General features: G+C 40.6%; 1 protein-coding gene across 4 annotated transcripts in view; it reads right to left on the bottom strand.

The window, feature by feature from the left end:
- LOC139948834 (E3 ubiquitin-protein ligase HECW2-like) overlaps nucleotides 1-18,992 on the bottom strand; it is a 92,760-nt gene that overhangs the window by 12,674 nt on the left and 61,094 nt on the right. For 3 of the 4 annotated variants that reach the window (XM_071947174.1, XM_071947173.1, XM_071947176.1), the window contains exons 4-11: nucleotides 17,249-17,398; nucleotides 13,782-13,954; nucleotides 9,945-10,087; nucleotides 8,592-8,695; nucleotides 3,440-5,107; nucleotides 2,043-2,177; nucleotides 680-833; nucleotides 5-72 (exon numbers count right to left, since the gene is read on the bottom strand). In XM_071947174.1, coding sequence (XP_071803275.1) covers nucleotides 5-72; nucleotides 680-833; nucleotides 2,043-2,177; nucleotides 3,440-5,107; nucleotides 8,592-8,695; nucleotides 9,945-10,087; nucleotides 13,782-13,954; nucleotides 17,249-17,398 — 2,595 coding nt within the window. The remainder of the gene's footprint in view (nucleotides 1-4; nucleotides 73-679; nucleotides 834-2,042; nucleotides 2,178-3,439; nucleotides 5,108-8,591; nucleotides 8,696-9,944; nucleotides 10,088-13,781; nucleotides 13,955-17,248; nucleotides 17,399-18,992) is intronic. The other variant, XM_071947175.1, reaches the window with a different exon arrangement.

The raw sequence follows: 18,992 nt of genomic DNA, 5'->3' as shown, positions 1-18,992 counted from the left end.
TTACTTGATGCGGATGAGCTTTCTTCTGCCACATGGTCCTGCCTCTGAAGCGTTCTATGTATACTCTGATACCTGTTCATAAAAACAATTTATAGAAAACTTTACATCATCGAGCAAGGTTGCTGGTAGAGAGGTTTTCACATACAGATACCGATACGTCGACACTTTGTGTGTTCACGTGACGCGTATCAGCGACTATCGTATTTTGCACACACGTTAGCAACGGATACGGGAGCTTATACACGTCGTAGAAAACGGATACTGTTTGGCAGAATTTTAGTTATATTTTTGTCCCAGATCAAAAACATTTCACACGGATTTGCTTTCACTGGTATCAAGCTTGATATAGAGAGAAAATTGTTAATCATTTTGCAAGCAAAATGATGAGAAAATGCAGTGTATAAAACACGGGGTCTCTATCGGTCATGTTTGTCAGAAAAACACTCATGATGAATGCGAGCGCATAAAACATACCCATAGTTTGCAAAACAAAATATAACACGCGGCTGACAGGAACCCCCATTTTTTTAAATATTTATTTTTGGATTTCGTTTTAAAAGGGAAGGTATACATTTGGTGTTTACTCTTAAAATTACTGGCAATAAAAACTTTTGGTTTATAAAGATTTTAAAAACAATCCAAAAACCAAAGGTATACTTTTAAAGCTGGGTGCACTAACCTTCGATCCAGTTGTTGTCTGCTCTGTTGGGAATCTCTCTCGTGATGCTCTTGCTGAGTAGCGTGGCTGATTTTCGGTTTAGTCCACGTCGTGGTTCGCTGGACGTGGTTGATGTAGAACACGCGACCGTACTGGTCAATTCGGGCCTCCCAATCTGTGTGGAAAAACAACAAATTCAAATACACTATCCCACTGTTCTGTTCATTTGTGTACTTTGTTTAGATGTGGCATGTAGAACCCAAAACTACCACCAAGCATCCAAACAGAATGAGATTACAAAAATGGTCAAGTGGTTAAGTGGTTAGACTGCAGGACTTGCAATCACAAGGTTGTGGGTTCGAATCTCCCAGCTAACGGCTGATTTCACAATGACTATAATAAATATTGTCGTCTAGTTACTGAATCACAATTTCTTGATTTGTGTATTCAAAATCATAGACGTTAAACCAATGTTTGTATGAGGAAATTGGCTGTTGCCAGCTTGGTGTTTATATCCCTTTGTGGGAGTTTGCCGAGTTCCCTTGATTGGAAGATTATTCAAACAAATGCCAGTGTTCAGAACTCGGCAGCTCGTCTGGTATGTCAAGTCAAACGTCGAGACACATCACTCCATTTCTCCAGTCACTACACTGGCTCTCGATGCATCAAATACAAGATTCTTCTGCTCACTCATTACCCAGTCACATTTAAGCTTGCGATAAAATTGCGAGTAAATTGCGATGGATTTCTATGCATTTTCGGCCGAGGCCCCCATGGGATTTCTTGCGGCTGGGGAGTCATTTGGGGGGATTTCGGTGGGCATCGAGTTATTTTTAACTTGCACTAAAAATCTGGTGCAGCGTTTTGTATCGCAAACTGATTGACAATAACTTGGTCTATGCCTTGTCGATGTACAGCAGGGCATCATTAAAGCCATTGGACACTTTCGGTAAACAGTATTGTCCAAAGGCCCACACTTCGTGTATCACAACTTATATTATAAAAGAAAAACCAGTGAAAATTTACACTCAATCGGTCACCGGAGTCGAGAGAAAATAAAGGGGAAACCCACCCTTGTTTCTGCACGTCTCCCTGTGTCATGACATGAGTTTAAAATAAATCCGTGATTCTCGATATCGAGAATAGATAATTGTTTTAATGTTTTCTCAAAAAGTAAAGTATATCATGGAATAATATTTCAAGAGAAGTCTTTCACCATAACCTTCTGTAAACCTTGTAGGTTATTTGCAAATCTGTGAACTTTTTTTTTTTGCTGTTCCGAAAGTGTCCAATGGCTTAAATCAATGGCCAGTTCAACCGAAACAGTTATTGGTTACGACCAAAATGTACCTCTGAGAGTTCATTGGTTCCCTGTTTGACTTACTGTTAGGTAGTGGCTCCTCGTCAGCTGGTAACTCATAGCGTTGGTAGGTAACTCGTTGTGGTGTAAGCACGGGTGTGGTTGGGGTCCTCGCTGCATCTAGGTCAGTACCATCGGTCGTTACCCCGGTGATATTAACTACGGAGAGGTGGGTATTATTCATAAATTAATATATTTTGAGGTGGCAAGTCCTGGCCGGGTGGTTAAGAGCACTGGACTCAAACTATGGTGTTTCTGATCAGTAGAGTGAGGGTTTGAGTCTCGGACGCTAATGGTCAAGAGTCGAGCTTATGGACAGAAGTGCCCGCCGGGAATTGAACCCACACTCAGCTGATCATAAACAAAAGGGCCCAGTTTAAAAAAAGGCTGTTGAGCAGAAATTAGAAATTCTTTGCTATTAAAGACAGTGGACACTATTGGTAATTGTCAAAGACCAATCTTCTCACTTGGTGTATCTCAACATATGCATAAAATAGCAAACCTGTGAAAATTTGAGCTGAATCGGTTGTCGTAGTTGCGAGATATTAACGAAAGAAAAAAACACCCTGGTCACACAAAGTTGTGTGCTTTCAGATGCTTGATTTTGAGACCTCAAATTCTAAACTTGAGGTCTCGAAATCAAATTTGTGGAAAATTACGTCTTTCTCGAAAACTACGGCACTTCAGAGGGAGCTGTTTCTCACAATGTTTTATACTATCAACCTCTCCCCATTACTCGTAATCAAGAAAGGTTTTATGATAATAAATATTTTGAGTAATTACGTATAATATTTTGAGTAATTAAGTGTCAACTGCCTTCAAGCAAGTTTATGTGATTACAGGCTTTATCAAATCTGGCCTAGAGGTTGAGTCGAGTGCACTTGAATAGCTTGGACACAACATGACACTTAATAAAAAATTTGCCTACATTCATATATATTTCTGTTATAATAAAGGCCAAGTAGAATCCTTAAGTTTGTAAAGAAACTGTCTTAACTGAACATTACAAAATTGGTTTTTGCTAACAAAGCAGTTGCTGGCAGTGTAAGCACTTTAGGTAATCCACCATAAACTGACAAACCTGTGGAAGTTTGAGATCGATTGGCCATCTGGGTCACGACAGAATAACGAAAGAAAACAAAACGATTACAAATTTTGCATTGCATCGATGCCAAAATAAAAATGAATAAAACGCTCACTGAGTGATAAACTCCAAATGCGAAGTTAGATTATTTATTTCTCATCAAATATGACATTTCATACGGAAATTCTTCAAGGGAAAATTTCAACTATCATCATCATTAGACCGTGTAAGTTTTATGTAAATCTGTGCCCTTCACGATTTTGTTTCTTACCAATTCTGTAACGTTCCTTTAAGTTTAAAATCAGGCATATTTAAAATCACGCTATAATTGACTAACCTCTAAGATTGGGTCTCGACGACTTGTATTTTTTCCTCCGTTGCCATACGTTATCATTCGGATGAGCGCCCCCTTTGGCCGACTGGCCAGCTTCCCCATCAAGCCCTTTGGGGTCTGACGATTCCGACCCAACAGACTGACTGGTCCCCGACTCGAAGCTCTCTGATTCCGTTGTGGACCGGTTACTTGTACCCTGCGAAACGGCACCGTCCGGTGACGATTCACCACCAGCCTCCGCATGCTGTATATTGTTTACGCTTAGCGGTTCAATGGTACTACTACCGTCCTCGCTTGCCAGGTTGATGACATTGGGGACGGCAGCTGTTTGGGATTGTGGCTCGTTGTTCACTGGCTGAGTCTGACTGTTGTTATTATTCCTCGGTCCAGGGTCAGATTCCGAACTCGTTGAAGAATTGATCGGTTCCACCTGCCGTGTTGAGGGCTTAACCACTTGCAATTTTTTACTTGGAGCGACGCTTGCTTTGCATGGCTTCCCCGGTAATCTATCATCTGGTGCACTGCGTGCGACCATGTCAGCGTCTATAAGTGGGGTACCGATTGGAGTATTTGTCGGCGTTTCCGGGTCGCGTGATGGCATTGACGTCCCCGACCGCATCCGTAGTCTGTTCACCTCCTCCTCGATTTCCTTCTGGAGTGAGATGTCGCTGATGTCTCTGCGTCGGCTGGCGGGGGAGGCTGTGGGAGATGCGCTCGGCGAGTTAGAGAGGGGTGGGATCCTCATGGGTGAAGAGCTGAGTAGCGCCCTCGCCACAAGGTTCTCATTGCTAAGAAGACGATCCGCAGCAAGAGTAGAGGTTTGTCTGGAAGGCAATGATGAACTCAGAGCAGAGGTCTGCTGATTTGAGAATCGTTTCAGTCCTGAAAAGCTACTCATGTCTATTGACGACGGCCTGCTGGACGTCCCGAGGCTGGCGGCTGAGTCAGATCTTCTCCCACGGCTTGAGACCGTCTCCACGTTAGATCTCCTCTCAGTTCGGACAGAGGACTCAGAACTATTCTCCGAATCATCCAAAGTTAATTGAAACATAGTATCCTCCACCACGTCTGGGGTTCGCTCTCTCGTCAACGACGACGCTGCCGCGACGTTCATAGTCAATCCTTCGTTTCGACTCCCGAATTCCGGTGAGAGAGCAGTCTGGGTGGCAACTGCTGGCGCCACGACATCTGGTTGCAGACTCGTGGCCTTTGAACCTGGTATATGCAGTTCTGTCGGCCTGCTTGGCGAGGTACGTCTCACCGACCCTCCTTTCCCCTTATCATTAGACGTCATTTTATCCGGTAATACATAAGAACATTGTATGCTCTGGATTTCCCCGATAGACTGCGTGTTCGTTCTTTGTGCAGCTTGGCTAAGCTGCTCTTGGGAGATAGGGTTTGATATAGCCTCGGTCGGGGTGTCCGGAGCCACGACCTTAACACCTCGTGAAACTCCCCCGTGATATTGTGCAGGTGCCGATATCGTCCGATCTGCCTTGGCATGGGTGGGGGTCTCTACAGTATTGGAGTTTAGATGTTGTACGGCACAAGGTAAAACGGCTGGACCATCTAGAGACCTGTCCTCATGTAGGGTTGCCATGGCGGGTACAGATACCGAGCGTGTCACATGATCCAAAGGTTGGTCCGCGGTTCCGTTGACGACTGAATCTGCTGAAATGAAAGAACATTATTTTAAAATTAATATCAATCAAATTATGTGAGAAACATCACCAAAACTAAAGTGCTTTGCAAACAAACTCTTTAGCTACAACACAAAAACAATATTACCCTTTTTGACTTGTGCTAATACAAATCCCTTTTGAATCCTGTGCATAAAAAAAACTACCAACTACCCAAATCTGAAACTTGTAACAGAAACACAGCCCCCCCCCCCCAAAAAAAAAACAACCCCCCAAAAAAAACAAAAAAAAAAACACTATTGGTAATTACTCAAAGTAATTATCAGCATTTAACCTTACTTGGTACCGAGTAATGGGGAGAGGTTCATAGTATAAAACATTGTAAGAAACGGCTCCCTCTGAATTAACGTAGTATTCGAGAAAGAAGTAATTTTCCACAAATTTGATTCCAAGACCTCAGATTTAGAATTTGAGGTCTCGAAATCAAGCATCGGAAAAGCACACAACTTTGTGTGACAAAGGTGTTTTTTTCTTTCATAGTTATTTCGCGACTCCGACGACCAATCAAGCTCAAATTTTCACAGGTTTGTTATTTGATGCATATGTTGAGATACACCAAGTAAGAAGACTGGTGTTTGACAATTACCAATAGTATCCAGTGTCTTTAATTTACAAGAATTTGTTCTTCAAATTGTTCTACGACGTACGTACAAAGTAACAACCGAGGTAATCACATAACTTCAATAAATATTAATACTAATTTCCTGGAGAGCTGATCATACCGATGATAAGTAAAGGTTATGTAACAGCTCTGTCATAGACCACACTTCAAGGCCATTTTAGTGTCCCTCGGTTACATTCAAAGGAAATATGGAAATTGACATTTTCCCCGGCAGTTGTCGTATTACGTAAGGGGGCGGCGATGAGTGTATATTTAGACATGGTCTCGGCAGGGGATGTGTTTGTTTTAGTCCCTCATTAAGATGATGTCATCGTTGCTACATTATCAGCGATAACTTGGAAAAACCTGTGTGAGATTTGTCTGTATATTCTTGTGCAATATGGCAAACAGGGACAACAAAGTTACTTACAGGGACAACAAAGTTGTTTACATTGACACGGGATGTGTTTATTTCAATCCCTTTTAAAGGTAATGTCATCGTTGCTAAGCCATAACTTGGATGATCCTATGCAAGTTTTTCTGCATCTTCTTGCATACATGCAAACAGAGACAACAAGGTTTGTGGGTTCGAATCCCACCCCAGTAACATGCCTGTGATATTATTTCACAGGACTCGGGAAAGTACTGAGTATACAGTGCTAACACACATGGGTGTATGGGTAAAAAAAAAAAAAAAAAATTAATCTTTATTCCGATGCAAATTTAACATCTCTTATAGAGATTGTAACAAAGTTGTTTTCGGGACAATGTTTACAGGGACAACAACATTTTGTTACAGTAACAGGGCAGCAGAAAAACAATGACACTAGTGAATTTAAAGTGTTCATTGTTTAACCAACCAATCATTCAGATAAAACTAATTTCAGTTTGACATTCAGCTGTCTACTGCCTCTACAGCAATTATAATAATTGAGGTCCAAACAACACCGTGGTTTCATTACGATAGACCATAGAGTAATATATAAGAACTAGAGGGCGCACTGGCAAATACGCGACCCGGCATGCAAGCAGGCAGCCATTTTGTAAGTTGACAAAACAGCATCGCATAAAGTTCAATAAACACAAACTCCGACGTGTACTTCAAAATCAACGCGCTTACAGAATGGCACGCATGTCTCCTTGCGGTCCAGTCGCGTTTGTGCAAGAAGCATCACCAGTGCGCCCTTTAGTTCTTATATATAACTCTATGCAATAGACAGACACCATTTTAGTCTTAATCCATGTAACCACCATATTGAAGAGTACTGAAAATTAATAAATGAAAAAGGGGCCAGTCTTTATTTTGTTCAAGCTATGGCTTTTTTGTTCTTCAAACCACGGTTGGGGCTCTGGCTTCCTTCCTCAATGTTGGAGCACTTTGCATTTTGGGCAGTGTTTCGAACATTAAAGGAAGCCAAAAGCCGAAAACAGAACCTAAGCAGAGGTTCGGAGAAAAAAAACTGGTATGGTTTCATTGCTATTTCATTTTTATTTTTATTATTTTTTTTTTTCTACAAGAAAAATCAGCCCCAGAAACAAAGGACAAAGGGCTACTCATGGGGAGGGCAACAAGAAAAATATAGAGAAGTTATAAAAAAAGAAAATACATCTGCATATACATGTACAATAAAAAATAAAAAACTCATAATGAGAACAAGATGGCATCCCAACAGTAGTTATTGCTACACACCGCATTCAAGTCAGGAAGTTAATGAATTCCTGCTTATACCAAGATTACAAGTAGGTTCCTGTGCACCTGAGTCTTATAGTTTAATTTATAGACAGAGAGTATTATTGAATTCCCACCTACCCTCTGGACATGTACAGTTCCTGTGGTGGATTTCAAAAAGATGGTCTTCACTTAGGACTAGTCCTGAGAGTTATTAAAAACTTAAAGGAACACGTTGCCTTGGATTGGTCAAGTTGGTCTTTGAAAAGCGTTTGTAGCCGTTTGTTATAAAATGCATATGGTTAGAAAGATGTTTTAAAAGTAGAATAAAATGATGCACACACATTTGCCTCAAAATTGCGTGGTTTTCCTTTTACTTTGCGAACTAACACGGTCGGCCATTTATAAAAGTCAAAAATTTATGGCCCACCGTGTTTGTCGACGAGGTAAAAAGGAAAACCACGCAATTTCGAGTGATACTTGTGTGGATCATTATGTTCTACTTTTAAAATTTCTTTCTAATCATATGCATTTTATAACAAACGGTTACAAGCAATTTTCAAAGACCAACTCGACCGATCCAAGGCAATGTGTTCCTTTAAGGCTGGTCCCGAGTTAAAGACGAGTAAAGCCTGGTGTATACTCCTGCGAATGCGATTGCCATACAAATTTTGACATAACAAACTCGCAACGAATAATTCGCATCACTTGTTCAATTCCTGCAAAACATTCCCTGGAAACAGCTACGTGATGTCAAAATTCGCTTCGCATCCGCAGAAAGTATTAACCCAGCTTTACTTTGAGATAAGACTAGTCTTAACTAGTCTTAACTCTTCGTAATATCTACCCCTAAACACATAGAGACCCCCCTACTCATTAGTATCACTGCAAGTGCAATCACACAATCCATGCCAATTCTAGATTAATTTACATCCCGTTTAATTCAAAATATTTGTATTAGAACATGATCTAGTTAAATATTTCAAACCTTCCTCTTCCTTCAGAAAAATCAAATCAATTTCCATTTTGCGAAAAAAAAGAAAAAAGAGACATTACTTTGTAGAGAGCACGTACTTCTGCGTTAAATTCCGCAAACAAATTAATCTTTTGAAATTTGCAACATCCCAGGCAGGCTTTGAGGGGACAAACCTTGACCTCTGTAGCTTAAGTTTGAATCCTACTTACCTTCGGGGCTGTCCTCCTGTTCGATCTCGACGGTGAACGTCAGACAGCCGCTGACGTGGTCCGAGGGGTGGCGCTTGTTAAGGTTGTACGTCACAGTGCGCTCTCTGGATAGGAATCGGGTAGGACAAGAAGGGGGAAACCAAAGAAACCAATAAGATTTGGGGAACATTTCATAGAGCTTCTAATAAAAGTTGCTAAGCATAACAAAATTATGCTTACCAGAATATGATTACCACCTAAACTAACAAGTCACATGTACAATTTGTAACTGGCATCCTGCTCATTTCTGCTTAGCAGACAATTGTTAAGCAATTGTTTCTGCTTCAGCAGCTCTAAGAAATTGGGCCCAATAACGTTTATCAAGTCCCAGGGCAGACTTTTGTAAATATGGTGTAGGCTTTTATAAATTTTTCAGGATACTGAATAATTTCGCTGATTTCTTTTAGGGCCAACATATCAGAAATCAGACTTATGTAGAAAGGTTATCATGCCTGCACAAATCACAAGTTGAGTGGTTTCGAGCGAAGAGAATGGTTTGAAGGCAGTGGACACTATTGGTAATTACTCAAAATAATTATTAGCATAAAACCTTTCTTGGTGACGAGTAATGGGGAGAGGTTGATGGTATAAAACATCGTGTGAAACGGCTCCCTCTGACATGTCTGATGTGCCATAGTTTTCGAGAAAGAAGTAATTTTCAACGAATTTGATTTCAAGACCTCAGGTTTAGAACTTGAGGTCTCGAAATCAACCATCTAAACACACACAACTTCGTGTGACAAGGTTTTTTTTCTTTCATTATTATCTCGCAAGTTCGATGACCGACTGAGCTCAAATTTTTACAGGTTTGTTTTTTTATGCATATGTTGAGATACACCAACTGTGAAGGCTAGTCTTTGACATTTACCAATAGTGTCCACTGCCTTTAATAGTCAAAAACAATTTTCAAGACAAAGACGACTATCAAGTTGTCTCCAAAGTGGCTGACAGTCCAAAGATCAACCATAAGCCATCACAAATATTAATACAGAAGGCAGGCGTTGATCAAACTAAAACTTCTCTCTAAATAAGATCCACAAAAACCACAGCCAAGCTAATCAGATGAATAAAACGAATATACAACCAATTTATCTCAGGACAATCGACAGAAAAACCGCAGACCGAAGAAGTGGCTGACCAGTCCAAAGATCAACATAAGCCATCACAAACATTCACTACAAAGGCGGGCGTTTGTAAACTAAAACTTCTCTCTGGATACGATCCTATTTGGCAAAGCAAATCAGATGACTAAGTCGAACCTACAACCAATTAATCCCCGAACAATCGACAGTAGAAGAAGAAGAAAAAACTCACCCTAAAGCTGCTTTCTCGACAAGACGTTGAATCGGAATGGCCAGCCGTCCGAGGAATCGACTGATGATCGGCCGGGATCGCACAAATTTATCCTTCAGCTCCAACTCAAGGACGTCAGTCCGTGTGGCTTTGAAGTGGAACTCCTGAGTAGAGGGGGGGAGAGGAAGGAAGACAAGAATTAGGGAGATGCACTTAATTGGATGCGGTAATTAGATTACGGTATTTCTTGGTGTGCTGGTAAAAGTGTCAGGTGTCGGGTCCGTTTTGCAAAACGGAACACATTGGCAGCTCATCAAGAATTTGCAAACTTGATGTTATTTTTGTGGAATGACGCTTATCAAAACAAAATATTTTCCTGTAATTTTCAGAGAAAAAATTAAAATTAACATATCCTTAATCTCTTAAAGATGCTATCTGATTGGCGCGTCAACTTATCAATATTATAAGCTGGAAGCATAAACAGTTGTGATTCCTAAAGTTTAACATCCATATCAAACACATACAAAATCACCACATATCCACCGAACAGTACAAAACTGTCTGTTAAAAAACTTGTCAAAGCATGGTTGTAGCTAAAGTACCTCCCTCCAACCTGATGTCCAACCTCAAACCAAATCACCCCCTCTCCAACTAACTCACCCCCTCTCCAACTAACTCACCCCTCACAACCCCCTCCCCCTTAATACGCACCCCTCTACAGCCCTCTACACCCCCCTTCCCTCCTCTGGGACCCTCTGTCATATGCAATGAATTTCTGGAACTAATTCAACCCGCAAACCTTTTTTCCTCCCTGCAAAAAAAAAATGAGTCAAGAATGTCAACCCCCTTCCCCCGGAGAATCCTCCAATCGACAGAGCTGTTTCCCCCGTCTTTAAAGAAACTGGAGAACTTTGGTAATTGTCAAAGACCAGTATAATCACTTGGTGTATCCCAACATTTGCATTAAAATAACAACCTGTGAAAATTTGGACTCAATTGGTCATTGAATTTGCAAGAGAATAATGAAAGAAAATACACCCTTGTTGCACAACTTTGTTTGCTTTCAGATGCATTATAATAAAAGGCTTCAGCTGAAGTCTTTTATTATTTGAGTGAGAGTTAACCTCTTTCTCAAAAACTACGCTACTTCAGAGAAAGCCGTTTCTCACAATTTGTTACACTATACAACACCTCCCCATTGGTCGTTACCAAGTAAGTTTTAGCCCGACTCAAACATGCCGCAACGCGACAACAGCTTGGGTCGACTGAGTGAGTGAAGTAAGTTTTGATACTACCAATTTTTTTGAGTAATTACCAAATAGTGTCCAGTGCCTTTAAAGACGACTTTAAACTCCCAACAACAACTCTCGGGATGGTTTAACTTGATTGATATCTACAGCTGTTCACAAGTTCTATAGATACATCTACCCCCTACTCTAAACCCTCTTTTTCTGAATGACAGATTTCAAATCAGATGCAAGGCAGGACATTGTTGGCAATGAAGTCATTTCCTCAGAGTGGGGAGTGACTTCCCATCCATTCGGATACCTTCTATCTCCACACCCTGCCGAAGATCCTGACTGAACGGATGCGGGGAGACAAGTCACTGATCAAACAAATCTTGAGAAATTTATTTTGATCCTCGATCATGTTCCCGACAAGTTTTCTTTCTTGTAGCACGTACTACACATCTCCTCCGATTCATGTTAACATTAATCACATTTCTGGTCTCTTCAGCCAATAAAACTTTTTGGCTCCTTGTTTTGTTGACTTCTAAGTCCCAAGGGGGGCATTTCTTGGCAACAAGGAAAACTGCACTTTACTTTACAAACTTCTTAATGAAGATCCATACCAATGTAGTTTTCTTTCGAGAAAGAAGTAATTTTTCACAATTTTGATTTAGAGACCTCAGATTTAGAAGTTGAGGTCTTGAAATCAAGCATCAGAAAGCACACAACATCGTGTGACAAGGGTGTTTTTTCTTTCATTATTATCTCGCAACTTCGACGACCGATTGAGCAGACATTTTGTTATTTTATGCGAATGTTGAGATACACCAAATGAGAAGACTGGTCTTTGACAATTACCAATAGTGTCCAGTGTCTTTAATATAAGAATATTCTCAAAGAATGCTGTAAACACTGTGTGGACATGTGCAAGTCCACATAGTGTTTTAAGTCCCTACGTTATGTGGACCTCTTTTGTTCTCAGGCCTACACTTAGTATGCAATGCTTTCAAACACTGAACTGTGCCACCGTACACAAACCCTTATAGTTGAATGGTTTCAAATGGCCAGTCAACTCGATCAGAAATCTCACCATGAATTGTAAGGTTAATTAAAAGTCATTTAATCAACAAACGACAAAAACCATCACAAAACTGTAGTCCCAATCGATACAAGGGGACAAGAAAAACTTCCAGCAACAAGTAAGATCTCATTTGACTTCACTGTTAGCACAGCTATCAAATCAAAGATGACGAGTGAAGACAAAATCAGTTTCTTAAGCTGCCCAAGGTTGCATACTGCTTCAATTAACCACTATATCAACAGGAAGATTTCAGGGGTAATTTTTTTCCGATAGGATGTGTCAAGAAAGGAGGAGTGGATAAGGGGGGAAGGCAAAGTAAATGACACATCATGAGCATGTAGATTGTTATCGGAGAGCGGTATATTTTCACGGCAAATTACTTGTAATGGCAATAAGTGACACAACATGACACAAGTATGTCACCAACTCAGCGCTCGTATTGAGAGAGTTTGCAATTACATGTGACTTCTATCAGGCCTGTGAGTGGCCCCTGAAAAAAAGAGCTGAAACACTACATGATGTAAGAATGATCGTGTAATGTCAAGTGAGCGCGCATCACGCGTTTACACTGGTCGAGTTGGGGCACCCCTCTAGTCCAGTAACTAGGCTTATCGCACATGATTGTACCTTTGTAAATTATCGTTGCAAAGCTTATATAAGGCATGTCAAGCTTATATAAGGCATGTCAAGCTTATATGAGGCATGCCAAGCTTAAAAACGGAGGCAAGAAAAAAATTATGGGGAAAAAAATGTGAAAAAAGTGGATATCCGTTTAAAGTGGAGAATTCACAGGCTTGCAATTAGAAGCAATTTTTGGTAAAAAAAAATAGATGTGGGAACTTGGGTTGCCAGGCGATTGCTTCCATGCCCTTGTCAATGCCTTGGTGCTCTTGATATGCTCCAGTAGAAATTTTTTAATTTCCTCATAGGGTGCCCTATGCCTTAGTGTCCTTGCCCTTTCAAAAACTAAGAATACAGGCCTGAAGTAAACCCTACTGACAAGTTGTGGTGTCCTCACAGAAATAGAACCCGTCATTGTGCGTGCAATTTTGTGGTGAGACCATATTTGGGACGAGCATATGCTCTTTTTTTTTTTCACGCGTGTTTGGCGAAAATAATTGTAAAAAATAGTTAATGGCCTGACGTTTCGACCCTATCAGAGTCTTTCACGAAGGCTAAAAAAAAAAAAAAATCTTTTTTTAGCCTTCGAGAAAGACTCTGCTAGGGTCGAAACGTCAGGCCATTAACTATTTTTTGCATTTATACTCTCGGTCCATTTGGTGGGTAAGTTGTTTGCAACAGCTAATTCTATTTTCTCGAAAATAATTGTAATAAAGTAGAGCCTGTCATGACCATTGACCAATGAAAACCTGAGGAAACGGTCTATGTGAATTGCCATTTTGGCATTCACGCGTGCGTGTCAAGTGATGATTATTTTGCCATACACGTGTGTCACGTGGTATCGATACACCACGCCCACAGCCTAGGGGTCGAGCTCAGCATTCTCTGGGTTCTATTTCTATGGGTGTCCTCGAATGTCGCCCTCACCTGATCATCCCAGGAGGGCATGACAGTCTTTTCAGCAATGGTTGTTCGTTGGTCTTGTCCGTAGTGACTGTCCGGCTGTGGCAGGTTGTGATTCCTTCCGGGCTGGATGGAGAACTTGATGTAAGGATCAGGGTTGAAGAACATTCCTTTCTTAAGCCCCATTCCTTTCAGATCTAAAAAAAAAAAAAAGAAAAAAAAAAAAAAGGTACAAGTTTGGTAAACACTCTTAAAGTTAATGGCATTTAAAACTTTGGGTTATTTTTGCTGGTAACAACATTAAAAACTTTGGGTTCTTTCTGCTAATAATCTGTTCTGTGCATTTTGATTGCCTAAATACCTCTACATTTTGATTTAAATACAGTTTAATTTAAATATTCTTGTTGTAGTCCTTTTAACTTTAATGTACACTGTTTTGTATCATGATTTTTTGGGTTGAACAAAGAATTGACTAGAGTGGGATTCAAACCATGATCTCCGAATTAACGTGCCAATATCTTTGTTCGAGGGTGCCATGTTTTGTATCATTGCGAAAAACCTACAGGTCACCAAGTAATACGCATGGTTTCCGTTTCTGCTTACCACAGTTCAATAAATTAAACTATGAAGATATATACATGTCAGGACTTCTGGAAGTGCAAACCGGCTTTAAAAGAGGGTGGGGGAAGGGTTTCCTCAATTCAATTTCAGGGGCTAACAAACTTCTTCATTTCCACTTCCTCGTTCAGAAACAAGAATTCAAGCTAATTACAGCACTGAAGAAGGAAATGATTAATTCCCCCTTTTTTTTTTCAAAGACGGAAGGTCATTTGTATCCCGCATGAACCTGTTTGCGTTACATCAAACACAGCAGGGAAGTAGAAACTGCAAATGACATTTGACAAACAGATGACAACGAATGACCAAGTATATATAACGTTTGCTGTTGTAGAAGATCAAGCGAACAAGGAAACCCATTTAGTTTACATGAACAATTGCTTTAAAGGAGAGTAACAAAATTCTGATGTTACAAAATATTTAGTTGATTTGGGGTTGAACAAAGACTAGATTGACTAGAGCAGGATTTGAACCATCGACCTCCAGATTCACATGCTAACACTCTACCAACCGAGCTTTATCTAGCCCCATGTTGGGGTCAACGTGTGTGGTGCGCGCTGGGGAAGGACATGTTTTTTACCCTGCTCTCATTTTTTATTTTAAGACTTTTTATTTTATACACAACTTAACCCTGTTAAATATCAAAAGTAGAGCGCATTATTATAATCATAGTCCCCAGCAACACACACCTGCAACCTATACATCCCAACGTAGGGAGATTGCTTGCAGTACTGATCCAGATCCAAATCCGGATCCAGATGTCTCCCTATTTTGACAATATTTTTGTTCGGGATGCTAGTCAGAAGCCATACAACAGTAAACAGCCTTGTAGCCAGGGATCACACCCAAGTTTAAAAGGAACACGTTGCCTTGGATCGGTCGAGTTGGTCTTTGAAAAGTTTTGTAACCGTTCGTTATAAAATGCATGGTTGGAAAGATGTAAAAGTAAAATACAATGATCAACACGCCTCAAAACTGCACGGTTTTCCTTTTACCTCGTCGACTAACACGGTCGGCCATTTAAGGGAGTCAAATCTTTGACTCCCATAAATGGTCGACCGTCTTAGTTCACCAAGTAAAATGAAACCCACTCAATTTCGAGGGAAATTTGTCTGGACCATTGTATTCTACTTTTAAACCATCTTTCCAAACATTTGCATTTTTAAAACAAATGGTTATAAACGCTTTTTATAGACCAACTTGTCCGCATTCCAAGGCAACATGTCTTAGTTCACCAAGTAAAATGAAACCCACTCAATTTCGAGGGAAATTTGTCTGGACCATTGTATTCTACTTTTAAACCATCTTTCCAACCACTTGCATTTTTAAAACAAATGGTTATAAACGCTTTTTATAGACCAACTTGTCCGATCCAAGGCAACGTGTTCCTTATAAAATACAACCTTGGAACAGAAAGCCGGTGAATCACCTTTAAAAGTGGATGAAACTTTTTACTTCAGATATCAAATAATAACCCACTAGGGAAACTGACTGGGTAAGTTTTAAAAACATTTCGTCCCTAACACAACGAAGTTCAAATACACGTATGTAACAAATTTCTACATGTTTTGGTTTTAAGATGAGAATATTAAACAAAGAATAGGATTTTCGTTTTAAAAGTGTACTAAACATAGGAATGTCAACACAGTGACTGCAAACCAGGGGTGGGGTGTGTGTAAAAGTCCCCATATTTGTATGCCTACCCATAAGTGTCAACGCCGGGATTCGAACCAACACCCTGCTGATCAGAACATCAGTACCCGAGTTCAGAGCACTGGGCCGCTCGGCCACAAGCCTCTAATAATACCAACACTAATTGTGGCTTCTTATATAGCGCACATGTCCATCACTCAGTGACGCTCATGGCGCTGTAACATACAGTATTTCCTGCAAGATGTGGGACTTCGTTTGAATTATGAGACCTAACTCTGATAGCACCATGTAATGTTTTACAAGGTGCTGTGGCGCAATTTGCTGGCGATCGTACCAGGAACACAGTGGGTGAACCCCTTCTCTTTTCGATAAGTGCACTGGGTTCTTTTACATGCGTTACATAACACATGGGACCAACGGCTTAACGTCCCATCCGAAGGACGAAGCAATGGTTAAGTGTCTTGCTCAAGGACACAGTGTCACGGCTGGGGATTTGAACCCACACTCTGCTGATCAGAAACACCAGAGTTTGAATTCGGTGCTCTTAACCGCTCGGCCACGACACTTCCACCTCTAAATCTATTCCCTACACACCCTATACTCCTTCAATTCCATGCCAACTATACCCCCAGCTTAATACGTAAACAGATAACCAAATTTACAAATCCCAGTGTTTCAATTACTCACAACTAAATGAAACGTTTCCCCCTTTTTATCCCGTTTGTTTCTCCCCGGTGACCGTGAACCGACTCAATATTGCATCACGCTCTTAATAGTCTGGATGCTTCCACTGAGGGGAAACGTCAATTCTAATTTGTGACAAAATTATACACTACGCTTCTTTCTGTTTCAAACTTTTTTCTTTTTTCTTCTTTTTTGATGACAGTCACAGGGGTGGAAAATAACTTGGCCTTCCACTCTCCGGAATAAACAGTCTTATGACTTGTCAGATAAAAATATTTTAAGCTTTCTTGCACTTGTTTTTGTTTTGTTTCATTCGTGTATGAACAGGGCTCAAGTTTTGGGTGAAAAACAAACTAAAAAGCACAAGGCTGGTTGATTTAAATTTTAACTGGACCAGAATTTAAAGTATGCTTGATGCTTCTTTAAGTATGCTTCAATGGGCCTACTTATTTTATCTTTGATGTATTTCTATATAATGTGAAGGCCCAAATTGATCAGCTATTTATAAAAAAAAAAAAATAAATAAAGATACCCACCGCTGATGCAAATATGAAAGAAAGGTCCATTGTCCGGGGAGGGTTCGTCATCTTCGCTAGCGTCAGGGTTCCTGACGGTGATTGTTGGTGTGATCGCTCGAAGCTCTCCCGTTGTGCCGTGGTAATACTTGAAACAGACTCTGGTGACAGCTGTGTGGTTGAAAACATTTCAAAAATTAGCATCGGATACTGGCCCAGTATAGTATGATGGAGTTTAGCCTGACACCATTCCGTGATCGTTTTCCGAGTCATGCAGACATCTTAAAATAAAATCGAACCCACAAACCTCTCAACATCCTTGATCAATCGTCTACATAGCCAGACAGGCCTTGAACTTCAGTTTTGAAGGGGCAATATGCAGCCAATTAAACCAGGAACACTGGGGCAAACCCCATCTCTTTGCGATAAGTGCACTGTTTTTTTTAATGTGCATTACACAGCACACTGGACCAACGAAGGACGTAACAATAATGGTTTTAGCGTCTTGCTTAAAGACACAAATGTCACGACCGGTACTCGAACCCACACTCTGCTGAACAGAAACACCCTAGCTTCAGTCCGGTGCTCTTATCCGCTCGTCCACAACATGTCACTCTGACTCTAAGAACTGTGTAACATTATTACTAATATATAGAATCATAATTGGCCTTGGGTTTGGACTAGTGACATTTAAAATGAATGTACTATACAAAGTGTACAAGTAAAGTTCATGTGTAATCAGTGTGTCTTAAAACGTCATGACTAAAAACCAGAATGATTAAATATCTCGGACACACCTAGGTTGGCTGGAGTTACATGTACCTGCATCAAAGACAGTTTGACATGGTTGAAGGTTCAAACACGCACTCTAATCAACACGTGTACTCGCCCGTCTTATAAACTCATCACTTCTTCTAAGCTGGCTAATTGATTACACCGGCTACAGGTACACACAGGTGCGCGTGTGTGCAGTCCTTCAATTACTAAAATCAAGTGACAATTTGACACGTTGTTGAGTTAGAGATCTGCAATCTGATCTACACAAGAATCAAACTTGTTTTCGCTAATAATAAAAACCACAAGAAAACTGCAATCTTAAGTGTCTGTCTGAGCAGTAGCACAGTTACAGAAAACAATTTTGTGATGCAGCTTAGCACAGACTTCTCCCCATACATGTTCAGCACACTCTAAAAGAGGGGAAGTCTTGGCGGTAAGCGTAGAGGTTCGCTGTAAGCAGCCCCATGATCTTAGTGCCAAGTGTATACTCAGTGACCTAAAACTCATTAATACTGAAAAACAGCGCTAATTGATTTTTGCACCACACCTAACACCCATTAAACTCATCAACGCTGAGGCAAGTTCAAGGTGAAAGTCTAATCAACGCTAATACCCCATTTTCCTGACTTCGAAACCCCACGGATGCCCGGATTCCTAGCACAGAGCTCCCGTGGGGGAGCTTGATGGGGGGAGGGGGAGGGATGAGGAAGGAGGGACGCCAATTCCAACTCATAGTCTGAAGTTTGAGACGTTCCAGTTCCTTATAAGGATAAGTGGAAATGACTATCTGTCATGACTATGTATGGGACAAATTTTTATAGAGCTGCTTAAAGACACTGGACACTACTGATAATTGTCAAAGACCAGTCTATTCATTTGGGGTATCTCAACAAAAGCCCTTTTTCTACGAAAATGATAGCTAGAAAATAAAAATATACCCAATTTTTTAAAAGCATCAAGGGGCAAGAACTTTGCCTTCAATTTCTTC

Source organism: Asterias amurensis, chromosome 16 (assembly GCF_032118995.1).
Source record: "Asterias amurensis chromosome 16, ASM3211899v1".
Classification (NCBI taxonomy): Eukaryota; Metazoa; Echinodermata; class Asteroidea; order Forcipulatida; family Asteriidae; genus Asterias; species Asterias amurensis.
This window is presented reverse-complemented; position numbering and strand designations above follow the sequence as displayed.